This window comes from Sorghum bicolor, chromosome 6 (assembly GCF_000003195.3).
Source record: "Sorghum bicolor cultivar BTx623 chromosome 6, Sorghum_bicolor_NCBIv3, whole genome shotgun sequence".
Taxonomy (NCBI): domain Eukaryota; kingdom Viridiplantae; phylum Streptophyta; class Magnoliopsida; order Poales; family Poaceae; genus Sorghum; species Sorghum bicolor.
In genome coordinates this window covers 245,594-259,520 of record NC_012875.2, presented here as the reverse complement: position 1 = coordinate 259,520, position 13,927 = coordinate 245,594, and the positions used below count along the sequence as shown (strand labels likewise).

At 39.4% G+C, this 13,927-nt stretch overlaps 1 protein-coding gene across 1 annotated transcript; it reads right to left on the bottom strand.

Annotated features, from left to right (window-relative positions):
* LOC8080235 lies at positions 413–13,022 on the bottom strand. Its single transcript, XM_021462854.1, has 4 exons — positions 12,898–13,022; positions 12,377–12,595; positions 1,022–4,059; positions 413–847 (listed from the first exon to the last, which is right to left on the bottom strand). The coding sequence occupies exons 2-3, from the start codon at positions 12,386–12,388 to the stop codon at positions 1,027–1,029; spliced, it is 3,045 nt and encodes a 1,014-aa protein (XP_021318529.1). The 5' UTR covers positions 12,389–12,595; positions 12,898–13,022; the 3' UTR covers positions 413–847; positions 1,022–1,026.

The following is a 13,927-nucleotide window of genomic DNA, read 5'->3' as shown; positions in this document are numbered from 1 at the left end:
TGAGCACGAGGTCAAAAGGGTGAGAGAGCGTGCGAGAGCGGCGGTGAGTGCTCCCTTTTATTCGGTGGCCAGCCTTGTCCAAGCGGACCCACAAAAAAAACTTTCAAGTTTTAGCTAAAAAACTTGGCCTTGTTTACTATCTTTGTTGTGTAATGCCAGCACAAATCAGTGGGACGTGGATTAATAACAAACTAGACTGGGATCATGCATATTAATTTTAATTACATACATCTAGAGAGCCTACACCAAGTTTTATGTCCAATGACTAGATATGGGTGAATGTCTTTGTTTGCACACAGTTTCACAGTCTGGATATTTTCAAAGTAGCTACAACACTTCACTTCAAATTTCAAAGTAGTATTGTAACCATATTTAGTGAAAGATGGAATCACACGTGCTGCAGTTATATATACAAACCAAGCACACAAGTATCAATATTTTATTCATCCATCCATGTTTAGTGAAAGTACAACAAAAAGTGTTAAAAATCATGAGAACAAACTCAAGCAACCTGACAAGAGACCACATCACACCACAAGCTGGAACACACAAGACAGGAGCACAAGCAGCAGCAGCAGTTAGCCGGCCTCTCGGTCTCCCTTATTCATTTCTCTACTACTCAGAGCAGAGATACATCAATCTGTATCACACCATCTTATATCTCTAACAATAAGATAGCATGATGACGGCACTGATTGACAAACCAAAGAGGAACCAATCCACAGTGCAGGCTGGTGCAGATACAGCATACAGGGGCCATGAAGAAATACAAACCAGTCAACCCAAAGCAGGGGATGAAATACAAGCAGGTGAGGGCGAAGCAGAGTATCATCGTCCATCTGCCCACCTACATTGACAAAAGAGGAACCAATCAAGCACTGTAGGAAGCAAAGGAGCTGTAGAAAATATGGGAAGAAGCATTCAATTTTACGGAGGGAATTATAGAGGCACAAATTAAGGAGAAATCAAAGTGTTGGCTACAGGGAGAGATCACCTGTGACATGAATGCGTAGAAACATACCTCAGTCATCTAAGCACGGAGCCCTTGAGCAGGGTCTTCTTGTAGTACCGTGAGTGGGTTGGGTTGTACAGGGAAGGGTGGTGATTGGCCTCCAACCCATCCCAGTGCAGCCTGTCCCACCATTCCTTCTCACAATCACACTCTACCATCTTGCTTGGCTTTTTGCTGACGGCCGGCAGGCGCTTGAGGCTCCAGCAGCCCGTGATTTTCACAGTCTCGAGCTTGGGCGCGGATATCCTCCATTGCCCACAGATGCCCTGCAGCTTTGGAAGCTCATGCAGATGGATACGCTTCAGATGCTTGAACTCCATGGTAGTTGTTGCTGATTGTTGTTGTTCTTGTTTGCTTTTGGCATCTGTGGTGTACAAGGGGAAGACCTCCCTCAGATCACCACACCACACGATCTCGAGCGTCTCGAGATATCGTAGACTTTGGTTCACCATTGGAACCAAGGGCAGTACATGTATCAGCCTGGGGCACAAGTCAATGTGCAGCAATTTCAAACCATTAAATGTTGCCTTAAACTGGAACGGGGTCCAATTCCATATGTAACGTGCTTTAGGGAGCTCTGATGCCCAGAATGTCTGTAGAAAATAAAAGACGAAGACATCATCTCTTCCTTGCAACTGAGGAGTGGTGAAGACATATTCCAACTTTGGGCACCGCTCAACTCGGCACCACTCTAGATAGCGCCATGTTGAACCTAGTGTAGGAGCAGGGCCTGGGATATTGGTGATGGACAAGCTATCATGCACATGCAGGATATAAGTACTGCGACATATTATATCTGGTATAACAATACTAGTCATAGTCTGTTCACCCTCCGGCAATGATTTAGTGCACCTTAGCTTCTGGTCTTGTATGTGGGCGTAGAAGGACAGGGCATCATGAGAAGGAATACTTGGGCATGGGGTGAGCATGGGAGCGTCACCTTCACTTGGCTGCAGAAGTGGATGGTCTTCAAAGGTGACCTCAACATCTTTGTCGTCGTTGCCAGGAGAAAAAGCAGGGGCAGAAGAGTAAATCTCCACATGTACAAATTTGGTAGTGAAATATTCTTTGAAGGGCGGCACAAGTGACCTGAGGAGCCTTGCATCTTTTAGCTTGATACACCAATCAAATTCTGAGGGTGCTCTAGCACCATGAACCACAGATAATGATGCCGATGATGATGTCATGACACTGGGGGCAGTGACACCGTCTGTGGAGTTCTCTTTCATGAGTGCCGATGACCCCGTGGTGTCAATGTGCAGCTTCTTGAAGTAACTTTTGTTCTTGACTTCTGGTGATGGCCACAGGATTGCACAAAGCTTGTGGCAGTCATTCAAGAAGAGCTCATTCAGGCTCCGAGCTGTCATGGCACTGAGATCAAGTATTTTGACTGCTGTGGCCGACAAGTCTATGATGCAAAGTCCCTCAAACAGTCCACGCAACAACAGATTCTTCAGCTTAGAACATCCCTTGAAAGAGAACTTTTGTATCCCAACACACCCATCAGTAATGATCATAGTCTCAAGCTGGTTGCTGCTAGTGCTCAACCCAGAAAATTTTGTATGGTTCCCTGAAAAGTCAAGAAGCTCCATCTTGTTCATTCCCAAGAACAAGTTATTTTCCGAGCAGCCTAATGTTGACTTTGTTACTCGGAGCTTTCGGATGTTAGGTAGTTGGCTCTGCAGCTGGCCGATGTCCCAATCCTGTGCTCCCACCACATTTAGCTCCCTGAGGTGAGTCATGAATCCCAGCATCCGTGCAGACAAGATCCTCTTGCAGCGTGTATATCGCACGTCTAGCACCCACAGACTCTGGAAGCATTGGCTGATGTCCTCCTCCTTCCCTGTTGTCTCAATTGTGTTGATTTCTTCTAGGTCTTCACAGTGGTCGAGCCATAGGAACTTAAGGCCATGGCAGTAGAGGAAGGGTGGTGATGAAGGGCTAATGGTGCGGCGAGAGAGCTTGAGAATGCTTATTTGTTTTTCAGGATAATGTTGGAGCATGTCTAGGTTAGGAATGGCTACGGCTGGTACTGGCAAATGCCAGTAGGGTGGTGAAGTGCTGGAGGAGGATGGCATGGTGGTGGTCTCACCACGCATTATTACCATGTCAAAGAGGGGCAAATACTGCACATCCAGTCTCATCTCATGCTGCATAGCATCAGCAACTCTCCAAGCCTGTTCTTCGTCTTCTTGATCGGTGCCCTGCCCTTGCTGTATGATGCCTTCACAGATCCAGTAGTTGCAGCTGTGGGTGGCCAAATCATAGTCTATGCTGAAGAAATGGCGCATGCAGCACAGCCTCAGTAGATACGAGACACACTTAGCGGCAACCGACTGAGTGATGATGCCTCCGGCAGTAATGATTTCATCAACCTCTTGATGAACAAGGAAAGACCAGAGCTCCTGTGGATCTCTCTCATCGCGTGAGGCGGAGAGGAAAACCTCCGTCTTCCTTGCAGTGGTCTGAATGGCCTTATCGACCTTCATCCTGGGTTTAAGCCGGAATCTCCCTTGGAATGTCCAGAGGACCTTGTTGGTCGAGTATCCGAACAGAGGGAAGCCAAAGGTGGACAGGTCAATCTCCTGGCTGCTCCCGTTGTGAAGAATCACCAAGAACCTGTGGTTGAGCTTCTGTATGCATTGATACATGGCCTCCAGGACTTGTGGTATCTCAGTGCGAGAGCCCCTGGGGATCCCATGAAAATCGTCCTCCTCATCTTGCCTGTCGAACAACTCCATCACCTGGGCAGGGAGGTCCAGCTGCTCAGCGATAGCCCTCTGCAGCGATCTCCTGCTCTCCCACTTGGAGCAGTCGATGTGGATGATCTGATCGAACCGCAATTCACCCTGGGCCTCCAAAGCTCCTGGGGTGAGGCGCTGTGCAACGGCTCGGAGGACAGCGGACGCCCCCAGTCCGTCCCAGCCGTCGAAGTAGATGACATGCTCCCTGCCTCCAGTGATGCCTCTGCTGCTGTTGTTATTGCCCTCCTTCAGTTCATCGAGAATTCGTCCGGCGGCTGCCTCGATGCTATCGGCCTTGATAACCTACATGCATGCATCATGTAGTATATATGCATTGTTATTAGTCCACAAATAAAGGAGCCATGCCATCATCACTTGAGATCAGATCACTGTATTATACTTCCTCTGTCCATGAAAACTTTAATTTCTAAAGTTGTCCTAAGTCAAGCTTTTAAAATTTTGACCAAATTTCTAAAAAAAAGCTAAGATTTATAGTACCAAATTAATATCTTTTTTTTCGCGAACAGGGCTGCCCCCGTGTTTCATTAAGACGAAAGGAGTTTTGAAACTACAAAAGGTGTTAGGTCCGCTACCTTCACTCGTTTGCGAGTGGCAAGCGATCAAATTAGCTGAACTAACAATCTAGAGAAACAAAAAAGTACTATACGGCGCTCATTTGCGCGACACCGGCGTTGTCAAAGAACGCCCAGACCGTAGCTAAGGGGATGAAGCCGGCCTCAATCCAAAGGCTTCCTTCATCGTGGATGCGCTTCGCGATGGTCGCCACCGTGGATACTTCATTTCGGAAGATCCTCACATTCCGTTCTTTCCAAACTTCCCAAGAGACAAGCAGGACCAAGGCGTCAAAACCTTGCCTCTTTTCCGAATCAAGCAACAGCCTCTTTTGCAGCCACCAAGCAGCGACATCTTCATCACCGAGGGTATCCATAAGCTGGTGTAGGCCAACTGGTACTAGGACCCAAAACCAAACCTCCCTGGTGACCACACATCCCGCCAACAGATGTGAGACCGTTTCGGATGCCTGGCTGCAGAGGGCGCAACCATCATCGTCTTGGATTTATCATAGAATATATTTTTGTAAGATACTAATTTTATATCATAACTATTGATACTCTCTTTTCTATAAAGTTGGTCAAACTTAAAAAAGTTTGACTGACACAGATTATAGGAGTTGAAGCTTTCAAAGACACAGAGAGTATTTCCTTAGAAGCTACTCCATCCATCCGTTTCAAATTTTGTTGAGGACAAGCAAGCTAGCCTTTTTCACCACCGGTCATTACTACATCAACACATATAGTAACGTGTATCTCATAAATTTGAAATCTATAGATTTATATAAAAAAAACCGTTTATCTTTATACATTAGCCCAATATTCCAACAACATGGCTAAGATTTCCAAATGGGCTGCATAAAATGGGCTGACTCGAGTCCGATACGAAAAAGCCCGGGCCTAGCCTAGCCCTAGCCCGTCCCAGCCGTGCACGTGCCTGAGCCGCGAAGTTGGCCCGTAGTGCCGGCCCGGGCATGGCCCGCTTTAACGGGCGGCACGGCTTAGCCGTTGGATGAGGGAGGAGCGAGGATAGCCGTTGGATTTAGGGCGCGGCGAGGCTGGCCATATATAAGCCAGCCGCCGCGACCTCTCCCTCTTCAAACCCTAGCTCCTCTCAGTCTTCTCCCTCGCGCCGCGCCTCACCCGTTTGCAGCTTGCTCGTCGCTCCTTGCCCGCAGCCCGCTCGCAGCTCGCTCGTCACCCTCTCGCTCTCTCGCTCGTCGGTGTCCCCTGCTTTGCCGTATCCATGGAGAACTCCGGCGGGTAAGGGGTCGCATCCGGTGGGTTCCGTCCTCAATCTCGACACTTTCCCCTCCTCTCTGCCCTCATCTCCCTCTTCTCTATCAGATTTGGTGGTTCTCGCCCTCAATCTGCATTTGTTCCCTTGTTCTTCATCCTGAAAGTCGATTCCTCCCCGACTCCTCCCCATCTTATGTCCGTCGTTCTCATCATCGGCCGGCGCACCCTCCGGGGCTCCGGTCTCCGTTGAGGTACTAGGGTGTGCTCATGGTCCTTCCCGTCGTTTCCGGCGCTCCGGCCTGCAGAGGTAATCCCTAATCCTAATCCCTAACCCTAATCCCTAACCCTAACCCTAATCCCTAATCCTAACTATTTGCTCTGTTCCCTTGTTCATTGGTGCAACCGTCGAGGTACCGGAGACGGCAAGGATGGCCCTGGACAACGATGAATGCGAGTTTGATCACTCGCATAACGATGAGCTGCGGATGAGCTGCGGATGTGCGGGATTAGTTTTAGTTTCACAACTTCATTGTGTTTTTTGCTCTGCTACTTTCTTCTTGCATTGTGTGATGATTTTGATGACTTAGAAGTTAATAGGTTAATGCCCGTACGTTGTTACGGGTCTTAAAATCCACATACTTTATGTTTCTTCATTGTTATTTCAATTTTTCTGTCTATATTTTTCCTTTTTCATTTCTTTTCAGTTTTCGTTTTTTGATTTTATTTTATTTTTTGTCCTTTCCTTATTCTTTTCTTGTTTTAATTTTACCTTTTATTTTCTTTTTCTTTTGGTTTTATTTGTATTGTTCTTCCTTGCTTCTATTTGTTTCTCTTTTTCTTTTCAGGTTTTCTATGTTTCTTCATTCTTATTTTATATTTTATTTCCTTTTAATCTTTTTTCTATCCTTATTTAAATTATTCATTTATTTTATTTGCTCTATGCACTTTTTATCATTTGTTAATCATGTTTGTTTTTATATTTTTCTTCTTAGTAATTTTATTTTTTATTTTTATTTTCTATATATATGTGATATTTATGTAGTATAAATTTAGTGTTCTATGTTTTGTTATGTTATGTTTATGTAGTATACATGTGATGTTCTATGATGTTTCTTATGGTGTTCACTTAGTATACATGTAATCTATAATAAATGTGATGTTCTATAATATATTCAATGATGTTCTATGGTGTATTTAGTGAATTTAATATTCTATAAATATATTTATGATATTTGAAAACTAACCCTTTGACATTATTTGAAATTTTTCTCCATTTTGTGTTTTTATTTTTTTCTTATGCTTTTTACTCTAGATTTTATTATTATTTTTATCTATGTCATGTATTTATGTATTTTTATGTATATTGTAATATCAGTTTCATAAACCTAAAACCAAAATACTATTCTTCTAAATCAATAACATTTTTTACAAAGACAGAACATTGTCTGTTGAACCTAGAATATTGTCTCTACTTAATAAAAGAAAATATTTTATCTTTATAAGATAAATATTCATTAATAAAATTTATCTAAGTATATCCATGTGTGATCTTGTTTTAAAGAATTTGTTATAAGAAATTTAATGGTGCAGTCGGAATTAAATTTATATCTCTAAACTTAGGAGTTATGACTTCTTTTAATTCGCTAAAATAATTTTGCATGCATAGATGAGTGGGGCCTAGGTTGATGGGATAGTGTGTCATCAAGCAATAAAAAAGACCACCAAAGGGATGGGAGTTGTGGACGGGTCCTTCCATAATTTTTAGTTGTAGAGATAAATATTCATTAATAAAATTTTATTTAAATATATCCATATGTGAACTTGTTTTGAATGATTTGTTATAAGTAATTTAATAGTGCAATTGGAATTTAATTTATATCTTCGGTTTAAGTGTTATGACTTTTTTAAATTTGTTAAAAACAATTTTGTATGCATGGGTGAGTGGGGCCTGGGTTGATGGGATAATCTATCATGACATAGTAAAAGAGACGGAAGTTATGGCTTCACCATGGGTGTGGTAGATGGGTCATCTTCATAAATATTTTTAGTTGTAGAGATGTACGTGAAATTATGAGTTGAATGAGTGGCTTTGTAATATTAGTGCCAGGCCGGCATGGGCAAGCTGGGCCACAGTGCCAGCACGATACGCCAGGCACGGCTCAGCTAGTTTAGGGCCGTGCCTGGGCCCGGTGATCGGCACGGTGGTACGGCACGGCACGACATGACTCTTGAACCGTGTCTACCGGACCGTGCTGAGGCATGCCGCGACACGGCGTGCTAGTGCCGTACCATGCCCGGGCGGCCCATTTGGAAAAGTTTAAACATGGCCAAGAATGTTATGAGATATTGTATAAATATAAATATAGTACTCACTCTGTCATAAAATAAGTGCACATCTCGCTTTTTGAGGAGTCAAACTCTTTTAAAATTTGACAAAGTATAGAAAAAATAATATTAATATTTGAATCTCCAAATAAATTTATTATGAATATATATTCCACTACTAATCTAATGATACTTATTATACATCATAGATATTAGTACTGTATATATTTGGCCAAATTTTGAAAATTTTGTCTTCTCGATGAGCGAGATATGCACTGATCAAAATCTTTTATAATTCTTTAATTTGCACGTAAAAATTAAATTTATTACCCTTACTCCCTCTCGTCTCACTGTGCATTTCCTAACACAGCGCCCCATTTATTTGCATATACTTTATAATCCCATCAGATAAATGTACCAGTTATTCATTTTCTTATACCTTAACTAAAAGTTAGAGCTCCCACCACTTTGCTTAAAATAAAATTATAAGTTTACTGATACTTTTTTATATGTTTCTCATATTGCTTTTCTGTGATCCATTGGCAACTAAATATATATTGAAGATATGAAGGTGTACTACACCTGTATATCTTCAATATATATTTAGTTCAAACATTAACTTAATAAGTTATATAAGCTCTTGTTTTAGCCCTTTTTGTGACATCATAAGTCTATGTTTTGGCTTCAACCTTTTATTTACTGCTACTTTTCTGTTCACATGCTAAGTAAAACTCTAGTACCTTTTATAAAAAAATCATCGTTTTGCATTTTATTAAAAAAGTAGATCCTACATGTTTCCTCTATCAAAGAGTTATAGTTGAATGTAGTGATATTTTTTTTTGTAAATGACAGAGCAATACAGGTACAATGAAACTATAAATATGATATATCATAGTGTTTCATTAAAACATATAAGATTGTATAAAGTAACAAACTACATATTAATTATCATGTTATATAATTTAAGATAAATTTTCAATGTCATTGGTATGCGGTCCACTAAGAGGAACTTTTTCTAAACGATAGAAATATATGTTTATGGCTAATGCATGCATGCATACTTGTCTGTATAGTGGCACATACCTTGTATTTTTACTTTGAATTACATATTTATATATTAATAGTGATAGAACTAGGTACTTGAGGAAAAATATGTTTGACTTCCTCTTTCTATAAAAGCCTGTGTTGGTAATTTTAAAGTAGATTTGAAGGAAAACTTCAGTGGATGTTTTTATACTAGATATGGGTATTTTAGATGTAAATTAATGGCAATATCTAAGTTATGTATTCTATAAGAGTAAAAAATGTTAAATGAAAAATTAGGGGTGACTTTTATATGTATTATCTGGCGTAATAGTAGAGGTGGATAATAAGGATGCAAATTTAGACTGGTTTTCTATGTTGGGATATGTGGTTTATAACTTTATTTAGATGCGAATTAACATATATGCACATGTGTGTGATGTAAATGTAGAGGTTACTATTTTTTCTGTATTGGCAGAGGCAGGTACGTTTCAAAACATACAATAGAATGCTATTATTATCAATGATGATTATAGTTTGGAAAATTGATGACATGATGTTTATGATATTTATGGTATTTTATAGGATTTGTGTTTTTTCTAACATATCTCATGAGAAATAACACAAGGGTTTCTTTAAGGGCCTCCAACTAGTAATAACATAAAAAATATCGATAGAGTAAATATAGGTAGGAGTGGTATAATTAACTGAGACCAAGGCATCTCAATTAATTTGAATCTAGGTCAGTTAACCAAAATAATCAAGTAGACCAAATTTTATGCAAAAAGGCCCAACAATAGCTCCCTCATCATAGCATTTCCAATAATAGCTCAAGTGTGCCTCATACCTCACATATATATGCAACCTGTTTTTCTTATGGCTTGTTTGGCCAAAAAAACTCCTCAAGTGCTGCTCTAGAGCCAGATCACTTGAGGAGAAACTGCAAATTGCAGCTCGTAGTGCCCACTGCCTCATCGCTCACTTCATTAGTAAACGGAGTATAGGCTCTAACCACGCACTACATATGGCAAAAAGGAGGTAGATGTTGTGCTATGGATAGGCATGGAATTCCGAAGCTGTTATGGGTTCATCATTTTTGTGATTATTCTTGTTTATTTTACACCTGTACATTTGTTGATGAGCAAAACCAAACTAAAAAAATCGAAGACTAGAAGGCTTTGTGTTGAGGAATTGTAGTAATCAATCAGTTCTTAGTTTGTAGGTAATCAATCAGTTCTTAGTTTATAGGTAATCAAATTTTGCATAAACCGAGAAACCAAACTGATCGGTTTGATTGGACCGAATGCTCAGCCCAAATTATTGGTTGTCCTAACTAAAAAGAATGTAGTTGTTTGGGCAGGTACTATAATGATTTGGAAGATTGACATTCTTGCCCCTCTTTTAATAGCAAATTGTGCTCTTATCCTTTTTTAAAATTTTATCTTTGTTTTGTAGCTGAAGCCATTCACTACTACCAAAATTATTTTTTGGGCAGGCCAACTGCCTCTGAGGTTGATCGCCTAAGAAGCCCACCTTTGTTAGGTCAGCCTCAATGGATGTTAATACTGGTGTGGTACTATTTTAATAAAGAGAGAGATGATAAGAGTTTCATGGGAGTAGAGCTAATTTCATCCTCATGGAACTCGTGTGCACTCTTTCCAAAATATGGATGTATTAGAAACTAAGTCATGAAACCACCATTGAGAATGGCCTTAATATCCTCATAAGATATCCACTTCTATTAATACCATTTATAGAAGTGAGTATGTTTAGATGCTTGCGTCAATTAGTACAGAAAGAACAAAAAATAAGTTTCTTTCAAGATTTTAACCATGACATTCAACTCATATAGCACTTTTCTGCCACTACACTACACTACACTAAACTACACACTCTTTTATGAGTATATATAGGATGCTATCTTTTTGTATCAATATTTCATAATCTTGTATTGAATATTTTTGTAAAACTGAATGATCTCAAATGAAAAATATTTCAACTACAAAGTTTTCAAGCTTGTCAAGCACTGCTACTTTGGTATAATTTTTTCAAAAAAAGTTTGTTATGAAAAAATTCAACTACAAAGTCTCCATCCAATATTGTTTGAAAAATTTTAAAAAGTAAATATTTGTGACTCTAAATAACTTCAAATAAAATTATATCAACTGCAAACATGTAGATTGGATCCACCACTACAACTTTGTTATTAACAATGTAAATATTCAAGGCCCTTTGGAAATTTTAAATTTCAATTTCTAAGGAATTAAAACATATAGTTGGGGCTCTAAACAACTTCAAATAGAAATGTCGCCAACTAAAAAGTTGTACATTGTATTGAAAAGTAGACCTTTCATATAGGCAATGTCAACATCCGAAGTTGTTTATATTTTGTAGATTTTAAGTTTCAAAATATAAGAACCTAAAACAAAATTTCGGGACTCTAAATAGTGTAAATGTAAAAAAATATCAACTAAAACATTGTAGATCACGTTGAGATCTATAACTTTGGTACAAAATTTTTCATAATCCAATTCATAGGGAATAGTTATGAAATATTTTTAATACAACTATTCTTAGATATGAGGATCTTAAGAGTGCCACACCTATTAACTAATTTATGGAGGTGGACTCTTAAAATGCTCACATCTGTTAATAACCAATTTTAGATATGGCCATCTTAAAAAATCTGCGTCTATTAATCGATTAACAAGTTAACAGAGGTGATCTCCTTAGGGTGTGTGATAATAATTAATAGAAATGGGCATTTACATGAGATCTGCCCGACTATTTTATAGAAGCAAATCCTAAAAATACCCACATTTATTAATTAGGAGGACTGTCTTCTAAGAAGATGAATATCAATATAAAAATTGTTTGAAAATGTAATACTAATCCTGTTCGTTTGAGCTTATCTATCGAATATGTCAGCGATTCAACACTATTTTTCTAGCCTAATAGCCATAGTACTTCTGCCGAGCTACTTATCCTAATTGCCCCATCTTTCACCGATGGTTAATTTAGCATGTGCAGCTTGTGAATCTTTGCTTAGATTAGAAATATTCGCAAATCTAGATGTATTTTTCAAAATTATATTCAAATAGTTGATGTCAAAATAGAGGTTAAAATCATAGAATACTCAACACCTATGGGCAAATTTGCGTGAAAAAAAAACTGTCTTCTTTAGTTGAACCGACACCTTTGACTCCTTTAAACAGAATAAGACTAAACTCTGCCGCTTTTTTTTAAAGAAAAGCAGCGATAAAATCAGAGAATTAAAATAAATAGACCAAAATTAAAATATATAGACTGCAAACCATGCATGGGTAAGAACGCAATAGCCTGAATCTACCAAAGTGCCACAGATAAGTCTTGACCAGGTGATGATACCGCTATAAAAATTCCGGTGAAAAGAAAGTAGAGGCATGCTAGCTAGCTAACTGGTAATCAATTACTTATATTACCTCAGTTCGCATGATGGAATGGCTTGGATTAATTAACTAGCATGCAGCTCCTGATTTGCCGGCCGGTTTATATAGATACATGTACATGCATCTGTCTTGATTCTTGACTCTTGAGCAACAATATACTTGAATGACTGCTGGTATATCTGGGCCACCAGCAGGTTCCGTTTAGATCACAAATTATCTAACCCATCGATTAGTAGTTAATCGATCTCGTGCCTGGACAGGTCAACAACACACAAGCATGAAAGTAGTTGTTTTTTTATTAGGTGAATGAGAAAGAAGATGAAACTTTTTTTTCGATAAATTAAAGGATGAACAATTATTAGCTGGTGTACGTGCATTAATTAATAAGTACCCTCCATCATCACACACATATGTGCATACATGCATGCATGCATTCTCAACATATATATGCCCTGACCCTATGTATGTATACACATCACAGATGCATATGCTCTTAAATAGATTTGCATTCGAACGAAGGTAGTAGTAGCTTGCGATCGATGTGACGTACGTACCTCGATCGGTTTGATGGAGTAACTAGCTTAGCGTCGTCGAATCGAACAATGTTTGTTTGTTTGTTTACGCGTTTGGGGCGGAGAGAGGCGACCTATAGCCTGAGTGATGAGAATACATATATATATATCCTAATACACGCATGGAGTCGAATTTTTAGCCTGAGTGATCGAACAGCTGTGAAGCCAAGTATAAACAAACAGCTAGCCCGGCCGTACGTGGTCCAGACGATTCTTATTAGCTTTGGGCTTTACTTTTGTGGTCATTTAATTTGCCGTCCACATGTGTATAATCAAGGAGCGTGATTCTTTGCTTGCCTCCGTAGCATGATGGATTCGTATCATCTTTATCTTGCAAAGCTAAAGGTTTAAACAGCGGCAGCATGGTAAAGTCGTCGTAACACACACGACTGTATCAGGTTTGTCTACCGCCTGTATTTCATGTTATTAGTAGTCTCTGCTTCGTTATTATTTGGGTGCCACGCAAAGCACCAAGTTTTATATAATGCAATGCTGCAACAAACTCCATTCCATTTGGATGAAGCGCCATCCAAGCCATGATATACTGACGGCAGAGCCTGATCACTGATCACATAGATCAAGTTCTAAGCATGAAACTGGTACCATCACACTTAATAAGTTTTATGTCAGAGGGAGATAGGGGTGATGCCTGAGTGACAAGAGTGACAATCCTAATAGTACAAGAAGATTCATACTTGCACAATAAAGGGCGGATGATGTTTATTTGGCATATATATATATATATATATATATATATATATATATATATATATATATATGTAGATCTACACACTATGTGCACATAATAGTCTATACCAGAGTGCTATAGTGACCTAATTCTGTATCTCTCAGTATTCGTGTTTCGTCATGTTCCTGATTGCAAGGACCTGAGAGTCGGACAAGTTTGAACTGAACACCCTTAAGTATTGTTCACAATTTTTACTTCCGCGGTTTACTTGAGGCGAAGCATAAGGTTTTACACCCGGGGTGCGAAAAACGCATCCCTATATAT